Genomic DNA, 9670 nt, shown 5'->3' with positions numbered 1-9670 from the left:
ATGTTTTCCTCTACTACCCCGTACAAAAACCAGCTCTATGCTGATCTGAAGAGGGACTGCATCAAAAACAAGAAACTGTTTGAGGATCCAGAGTTTCCAGCTATCAATTCATCAGTTTTTTATAGTAAGCCACCTCCTGGCACAGTGGAATGGAAACGACCAGGGGTAAGCAGCACTAAGCAGTGATTGTAGTCCTTCCTTACTCTATCAGCAATAGAAACACTGCATATGTTAGACTGGCTATTTCTCATATATCATAAATTTCTCAAGTAAATTAAAAATTTTATCTCCTTTTTTTGTGATATTGTCTTATAAATACTTCATTATCATGTTGTATTGTAGGAAATAACTGAATCCCCTCATCTGTTTGTGGAGGGCATCAGTTCCCACGACCTGAACCAAGGCGAAGTGGGAAACTGCTGGTTTGTCGCAGCCTGCTCCTGCTTGGCTTTAAAACCAAATCTCTGGAAGAAGGTGAGTTTACCTGGTCTATTTATCCTGAATTTGAAAATGGTCTATTTAAGTTTGGATAATCAAATTTCATTTTTGCTTTCTTTTAAGCACAACAAATAGTGAGGTATCAGCTGCATGTAAAAAAAAAAAAAAAAAGCCAACATGAATAACAACAAAACAATATTTTACATGGTATGTGACCATATAAAGCATAATCATAAAACAGAAACTCCAATAAATCATGTAAAAAAACAAGAAAAGGATCTAATGAACCTTGTTAGTGTGTGTTAAACATGTGCAACAGATGCACTGTTGTTTTCCATTCCTGCTCAGAGAATAAAACTAAACTTAAGGTCAGTGTTACTCTTTGAAAATCACTTTTATCTGACATGAGCACATTTCTTCCACTTTAAAACTGCACAGAAAACTGCAGTGAAAACGTTCCACTGATGTGATTAAAATTTTCATGGACCTTTGAACCAATGCCTGTTTTATTTTGTCAAGTCACTCTAGTTTGACTGATATTTTACCGTAATGTATTCTAAATCTGCTGCAATACAAGCTATGTGCTGTCTATTTCAGATCCATAGTTGTTTGATTGTGTGTGTGTTGTGTATTTTTTAGGTCATTCCTAACTGGAAAGAGCAGGAATGGGATCCCAGTTACCCTCAAAACTATGCTGGGATCTTTCACTTCCAGTTCTGGATCTTTGGGGAGTGGATAGACGTGGTGGTGGACGACCGACTGCCAACTATCAATGGACAGCTCATCTACTGCCACTCAAAACAAAACAATGAATTCTGGAGTGCTCTTCTGGAAAAGGCCTACGCCAAGTAAAACATCTTAAACTACATTTTCCCACGTGAATAAAAAGATTTTTTGTTATGTGTAGCTGATACGGAAATGTTTTCTTTAATGCCAATATCATGAAAATATTTAATCATCTCTTATTTTACTTATATCAATACATTTTATTAAATGCTATCATAAAGCAGCTATTTATACTTTAAATGCATGATGCAAGTCAGATTTCAAAAGTTTTATAAAAAGTCAGTTTTTATTGCAGATAATTATAGTCTAATGCCAATGAGATGGTTTGCATAAATCAAGAAGTTTGGAAGACTTCCACTAAATATCCCCGCTCCCACTGCGTCCAGGCTCTTTGGCTGCTATGAGTCCCTGGATGGGGGAAACACAGGAGACGCTGTGGTGGATTTCAGTGGAGCTGTGGCTGAAACCATCAACCTGGAGGCAGAGGCTTTCTATAAGGACCAGGAAAAACAAGACCGGCTGTTTGATGATCTGTTCAAGGTGTATGATCGAGGAGGAATCATCAGCTGCTCCATCAAGGTCTGTGCTTTTCCAGCTTACTTGGTTTTGCTTATAAAATACACTGATAAAGCAAATATTTCTTTTGCAAATTTTTATAGGCACAGCCTCATGAAATCGAGAACATGATGGAAAATGGGCTGGTAAAAGGCCATGCTTACTCAGTTACTGCAGTAAAGCGTGTGCGTTTGGGTCACGGGCTGATAGCTTACTTCAAAAATGAAACCATTCCTCTGATCCGCATGAGAAACCCATGGGGCAAGATAGAGTGGAAGGGCGCCTGGAGTGACAGGTGAGAAGGAAGCATTTAGGAAAAACATTTGTGTTATGACTTTAGAACCTCTCATATGAGACCATTTATCCATATATTGGATATATTTATCCAATATATCTGACCATTTACAAATGTTCAGATATGTTGTCTTTTGGTTTATATGACCAAAGTTTGGTAAAGAGAGAAGAATGTAGCACAGTTTTGTGCACAGGTCATTTGGTAAAGTTATTTTCTTTTTGTCTTCTATCACTTTATTAGTGCATTAACCAGATTTACTTCTTTATTAGCTCTGAGGAATGGACCCAGGTTGGCAACACAGAGAGGGGCAACCTTGGCATCACCGTGGAGGATGATGGAGAGTTCTGGTAAGTGTAAAAGATCCTCCTAATCATCAAACACCATCTGTTAAGTTTATCTTCTGTTGCTGAGCACTAAGTAATAATTTATGCGCCATCCAAAGGATGTCATTCACAGACTGGTGCAAGTTCTTCACAGATGCAGACGTTTGTCGTCTTATCAATACTTCACTGATAAGCCTTGAGAAAATGTGGCACGAGGTTGTGCACTTTGGGAGCTGGACCAAAAACGCAGAGCCGCTGCTAAACCGCTGTGGTGGATGTGCTAACAACAGGCAGACATTCCTGCAGAACCCGCAGGTGCTGCAGACTAGGGTTGCATCCCCAACTCTTATCATCTGCCTTCATGTACACATTTATACTCATATATACTCTGTCCTTATCAACTTCTTTCACAGTACATGTTTGATGTTACCAAAGAGGCGAATGAGGTCTTGTTTTCACTGCAACAGAGAGACAAGAAGATACATAGAAAAACTGGTCAAGGAGAAAACCTCAGCATTGGCTTTAGCATCTTAAAGGTAAATTTTCACTTTGATAAATAAATCAAAAGAAGGACTTGTTCATTCAGGAGCAGAGGAGATGTTGTCAAATTAAACTACTGCGTATTAGTTGTTTACTAGATGGGAAAACAGCATACATATTTTACAGAGTGAAAAAAATAGCAATGAAAATAATATATTCCAACCCAGCTTTCCCCAGCTCCAAACTACTTAAGAAAAACTGAACTGAGAAAAGAGACATATTTGGAATTAATAAAAACAGATTTTTATAAAGACACAGCATATACAACAAAATATTCTTTTTAAAGTTAAGAACCAATATTCCATTTTGTTAATTAAACAAACAAATAAAAATGTAATAAATAAATGAATAAATAAAGTGCATTTTTAAAAAAAAAAGATTAAAATAACAAAACAAAACATAGGATTTAGTTCGCTTTAAACATCAGCACTGATGACAAGTAATGCAGTGTTTGCAGTTTGGTCAATTAAATATGAAATTTCTCCATGTTTGGCAAATTTTCAACAAGTATCAAAAGACTTGCAATACATCAGGGCATTGAACATTAGTATGTCTTGTATATAAAATGCGCTATACACATAAATTCACCTTGCCAAACTGTATGATGTTTGTGTGAAACACTGTGTGATCACTCTCCGACTAAGTGGGAAATGTGTTCCCTCTGCAATGAAGACATCAACCGAAGGTCAGTTTATTTTGGAGAAAAATCAGGATAATTTCAGGCGATTCAGGCTTACATTATGGTGAAAACATTTGGCTCAGCTTCAGTTTTCCTCTTATTTGTTAAATAGTTTAGAAACATAAATGACAGGCAGACTTTATTTGAGTGTTTTATCAAAAGTTAAACAAACCTTTTCAGCAAGTTGTTAGTGAACACAAAGAGTGTTTTAAATTGAACAGCATTGCGGACACAAAGGTGCAGATGCTTGTTTTGTATTTCAGGAGTTGTATAGACATTATTTTTCTTATGAAAAATGTAGTTGGACAGTTGCTAAAGAAAAAAAGAGAGAGCAGCAAATTAACATTCTCTCAGTCATACAGTAAGCTGTAAGGAAAGTAGGAAGCCCCAATCTCACGGAAAGCTAAAATACAAACCTTGTGAGGTAATTTGTCTGTGACTGATTATTTTCCCCTTTAATAATAGCATTTAGAGTTTATATATATATGTTTTTTTTTTTTAATCCAGTATTATATAATTACATTGTCACATCCACATGAGACCATGCAGCTATCTTCAGCAAAGCTGATGTCACATTTCCCACTAGGGTTTTTGGTTGTCAGAGATCTGGCCAAGTTCAAACACACACCATACACCCTTATCACGCTGGCAGTGGTGCTGCTAAATGTGCTACATTCTGGACAGCAATAAACACTGAGCTGACTCTGAGAGTCTGAGGCTAAAAAAATAGAAACATAAAACAAGCTGTGTGTAGATATCTTGCCAAAATGTTACCCTCTATTTGACCCTTATTGTGCATCACGTACCCTCCTTGTTCAACTGACAGACTCCAGACTGTGCTTTCTAGTATTCTGAGACCTTATCGTTCATGGTCATTAATAAGTCAAGGGCCTTTTTTCTTTTTCTTTTGCTGTTTGAGATTTATGATAATAATCAACAAATATACTCATCCAAGTCATACAGTTACCAGTGGTTTTTAATCAAATTTCCAGTCATATAAACTTAATCAAAATTTAACGCAAGTTTTTATAGTTCACACTCACAACACTATAATTTCCCTCATCCATCATCCATCTTTTTCCACCCCATTTAAATTTATTGCGGTGGTGGGTTACACCCTGGTGACCCCATTTTAGAGGTTTCCTTAAAAAAACCTAAAACAAACAAACAGACAAACAAAAATAAACAATGGCAGACTATTCATACCAACACAAGAACTACAGATTTCTGAAAAGTATTCCTGCAGTAATCCCACCAGTAAGGAACTTGGATGTCCCTCATTCCACCAGCAGGTGGCAGTGTGAATGAAACTGAACAGACTTCTCTGTCTCACAATTTATGTTGGATTTGTTGAACAAACATTTGAGATTCCTGCATTTAAATCCTTTTATAGTGACAATAAATGTTTACATGATTTAAATGTGCCTAAAAAAAAGAACATGTAAAAGTACTTTATTTGTCAAAATTAGATCCTTAAAGTTAGAATATATAAAAATGATGTTGATGATGAAAAAGCAGAACTATTATAGCAAATTTAGGTGGGGTTTTTTTGTTTGTTTTTTTTTTGTTTGTTTTTTTTAACATGTTTATACTGTAGAAAGCCCCCAAAAAATAGTCCTTTGAAGAAAGGGATGGAAGAAAGGCTGCTGATGTACCCACACAGACACAGAGGAGGTGAGCAATGGAGGACAAGCAGTCTTGTGATTGTGAGGAGAGCACTTCCAGGAAAAAAAAAAAAAACACAGAAGAGCCAAAAGAAAGCAAGCAAGAAAGTAGGCAAGTAAGCATGCATTGTCAAAACAGGACAGGACAGGCTTCTAAAAGTCTGAAAACCTTTTACTCCATCTGATGACCTCGCAGAGAAAAAAGCTTAAGATAGTCTCTTTACACAGCTAGAGATGAGGTAGATGAAAACAGGTTTGTCTGGCTGAAACTGGAAGCCTGCTCACCCTTCCTGAAGCCTCAGAGAAAGATGGAGAAACCATACAGCAGCCAGAGCCAGATTATGACAATAAAGTGCATTTTTAATTAATGGTTTAGTGTTTTAATCATTTAACATTTAACAAAAGTAAAGCTTTCCTCTGATTTTTCTAATCTTAGTCACTACAGCATCTACTAATGAGTACAGTGGAGAAAATGAACCATTAACTGACTCCCAGTTATAATGGAGTAGGACTGGTCAGTTCAGATTAAGTATTTGACGAAACATGTTATGTTTTGTGATCATCCATAACTGGATGGTGTAACCACAAATTCTTTTCCAGGTGGAACAAAACAGGAAATATCGAATGCATGATATCCTGACGCAGAAATCTGTAGCGACCTCCATCTACATCAATGCTCGGACAGTGTTTTTGAGGTGCACCCTACCTCAGGGTCGATACGTCATCATCCCCAGCACCTTCAAGCCTCTGATGCTGGGAGACTACATGCTAAGGGTTTTCACTGATGTGGACTCAAACTGCAGGTACGACACTGCTGATAAAAGATACTTATAAAAGCAATGATAGGGACAACATGAAGCTGAATCCGTGTTTAATCAGATGCTTGGTTATTCTTAATGTTTTCAGACAGAAGTAAAATATTCATTGTCAAATAATTACACCTGAGGGAAAACAGCTAAATTCAGACTGATGAATGCGTCATTTCCAAGAAAAACTCCCACACTTGTAGTCTGGAGAGCAAAACTATTACATTAAATCTTTTATGAAGTAAGATCTCTCTCTTCCTGCTTTATCTTGGCCCTAGATTTTGTTTGGCTTATGATTTTCTTTTAAAACCAAACAGAATCAAATCAAATGTAATCCAGCTAAGCTAAACCAATGCTGGGCTTTTGAGGAAAGCATCACATGTTTGACTCATTTTGATGAGATGCTGAGAATGTGAAGGAATTTAACTTCTACCCTTCTCCTTTCCTCTCATATGCTCCCACAGGGAACTGACAGAGGACAAACCAAAGATAAAATGCTGGAGTTCATTTCTGGGATACCCACAAGTTGTTTCTCACGTCTACGTTCACAGCGCTGAAGGGCTGCAGAACCAGGACACCCAAGGAGGTTAGACAACCTCTTCAAGCACTAAACTTTATAACACAAGCCTATAATTCAAACTGGTGAATTTAAATCACCCAAAAGACTCTGCAATCCTCTTCATGCAGGTGCTGACCCCTACGTGATGATATCCTGTGAGGGCCGATCGGTGAAGTCCCCCATCTTTAAGGACACTCTGCAAGCAGAGTTTGCAACCAGCGCTATTTTCTACAGGAAAAAGCCTGGAAAATCCATAACTGTGGAGGTAAGGTCTAAAGCTTTCCTGATGTTAGTCAGTGGGTGTGTGAAGGGATTGCTGGGGTCATTCCAAACTCATTAATAAAATCTGATTAACACATTAATTATAAAACAGATCACTTCTCTGGTCTTGCTGAAAAGTAAAAACCTTATTCACATACTATTGATATTACATTCATTTCTCTCATATCACTCTCACATGCTAATTAACACATCGGGGTAATTGTAGGTGTTGCTTCAAAGACCCACTTTGCATGCTAGACCACTACCACAGCAATATTCTGCAATTAAGGAGACTATACATCATCTTAAAATTTACTGTGACCAATTGTCATGTCACATTAAAATATCACACACGTCCAGTTCTTCTCTGCATTCAATTGAATTAAATCATTTTCCTCTGCATTCACCGAAAACACCAAATTCTATGACGATAAACGTGTTGTTTAATTCAGAACTGTCCCAAAATGGCCATTTTTTAGGTCTTGCTTGAACTCTTTGCATTTTGTTCTGGTTTACTATATCAGACGTGGCATTTGCAAAGAAAAGCTGTGGTTTAATGGAGGTGTAGAGCTACAGCTGCCTCATTCCAAAGGGGTATTAGTATTTGACACTTTTCGCAGCATAGCTATATGCCATGTTAATTTATTCTTCATCAGTTAAAACTTACATTTACACATCATAACAAATCTCAAGTGTCCCCCCCCCAAAGAAGACAGAGGTGAGGTTTCCACCAGAAGCCTAAAATTAAACAAAAAGACTTAAATGAACTACTCTGGTCTTCCTCCAGGTGTGGAACAGCAATGCTGTGAAGGATGAATTCATGGGCCAAGTTGTTTTGTCGGCGGGGCTGAAGGACAGCATGGACCCTCAGAGACTTCAGCTGAGGAAGAGTGGCCGGCAGATGGCTGATGAGATGCCAGGTACCATCAGTCTGAGGGTCATCACTGCAGCTCAGCTGACCGCCATGTGACCTCCCCCTGACACGACTGAATTAACATGTTGTGAGACTTATCAGAAACGGCAACATTATTTAGCCGTTGTTTTAATATCAGGGCATTTTATCAACATCTGGTGGGGCGAAAAAGACAGTTTTGGACAACATAGTATCTTGAAATTGTATTTCAGTGTTTTATATGACTTTTGTTCCTCTTCAAATCTGCTTTATATAACTCAAATCATGTATTTTATACTGATATTTTAATTAAGGTCTTATGTTATGAAACTATACTGTAACGCTGCCACTTATAAAAATCATAATCAGTACAGGCATCTTTATTCGGAGAAAGCTGCTGTATGAACAAATCATCATACATGTATGGTCTGTTTCTTTATTCTGCCGGATGATGATCATGTTTAAAGTAAATTATTATCAACTGCAAAATGTTTACAAGTACAATAAAATAAAAAGAAACTCATTTTAAGACAAACCACTTCCACATCTCTGGTTTTCCTCCTCTTTTTATTTCAGTCCCGTTCCCACACTGCAGTATTTTGAATTTTTTTTTTCTCTTTTTTTTTTTTACACTCAAGACACAGCCATGCACAATTCAAAGTTCAAAAAGTCTATTGCTTCAACCACAATTAAAAATAGTTTATCCAAAACCTCGTTTCCCCGTCACTTGTTTGTCCTTTTTCAAAGATGGGGAAATTTCTGCTGAGGTATGCCAGATGGATCAGCAGTTTTACAAAGCTAGACAATAAGAGAATAATAATAATAATAAAGATAATAATAATTTAAAAAGTAACATTTTTTGTCTTTGTTCCATTCTCTTGATACACATTAATAGAGGGATTTTCACACCACGTGTACAGGTTTACACATTCAGAAGAAAGGAATGTACAGGAGCAACCACAGAAACAGGGGCCCATCAGTGGTGTCTCTTGTCCCGAAATTCACCTTTGTGCTCATAGTTCAGACCTGTAGGCTACATGGGTTGGAGGCCCAGAGTCCCAGGGCCGACGAAGCTTCCTGACAGGCCACATACACCTACTGCACGCACACATGCTAACACTCAGGACAGAAGTGGTACTCAGACTGGACAGACTGTGTGGGCCTGCACACAGAGTGCTGCATCCATTGGCTCTCAGTCCAGATGAAGGAGCATCCAATAAAGCCCAAACAGGAGAGGCGGATCCAGGAGTGCACAAACGGAGTGTGTTGGTTTTTCTCTTTTTCGATTTCCAGGGTGCAAAACATTTACTGATACATACCATAGAGCAACCTGAACATTGTCATTTAAAGTTACATAGTTCTGAAAAAAGGGGAGGTTTCCTGTCATATTTACATACATACATACATATTCTAACAATCTTAACCTATTTGAAGATGAAATACAGTGTATAGTTTGTTTACATGCATGAAATCTGTTGCTTTCTCCTGTCTTTCACCTTCTGTCTCCTTCATCTTCTGTACATTTGCTGTACAATGGAGGTACATTAGGACTAAGCAGCTACCCTGCACCTCAAAGGTAAGGTGGAAAACACAAGTGAGGCATCATCTAGTGCACATTGAGGTAGCCCCCTAACACACAAACATGCCCACTCTCACACAGAGGGATGCTACGTGGGGAATGTCAGACAAAGCTACCAAGCACACACAGAAAAAATAACCTCTGTACAGGAACTTAGTTAAACTTTGAAGCAGGCATAAAGGAAATGTTGGTGAATGTGAACCTTCAGGGCATGGTACAATCATAAAATGACACTTAGCAAAAAACTAACACACACACACACACACACACACACAAAAACATTCTCCCTCTAA

At 37.8% G+C, this 9670-nt stretch overlaps 1 protein-coding gene across 1 annotated transcript; it reads left to right on the top strand.

Annotated features, from left to right (window-relative positions):
• On the top strand, positions 1-7994 carry LOC306761201 (calpain-5-like; the record flags this gene model as incomplete). The annotated part of the gene is made up of 12 exons (XM_079247304.1): positions 1-165; positions 343-474; positions 1078-1286; positions 1611-1803; positions 1884-2074; positions 2344-2421; positions 2517-2712; positions 2811-2933; positions 5881-6083; positions 6551-6672; positions 6774-6910; positions 7694-7994. The coding sequence occupies 12 exons, from the start codon at positions 1-3 to the stop codon at positions 7874-7876; spliced, it is 1932 nt and encodes a 643-aa protein (XP_079103430.1). The 3' UTR covers positions 7877-7994.
• Positions 7995-9670: the final 1676 nt, after the last annotated feature.

Source organism: Telmatherina bonti (assembly GCF_933228915.1).
Source record: "Telmatherina bonti genome assembly, chromosome: 10".
NCBI classification, from domain to species: domain Eukaryota; kingdom Metazoa; phylum Chordata; class Actinopteri; order Atheriniformes; family Telmatherinidae; genus Telmatherina; species Telmatherina bonti.
Note: the sequence above shows the minus strand (reverse complement) of the source record. Positions and strands in the feature narration are given on the sequence as shown.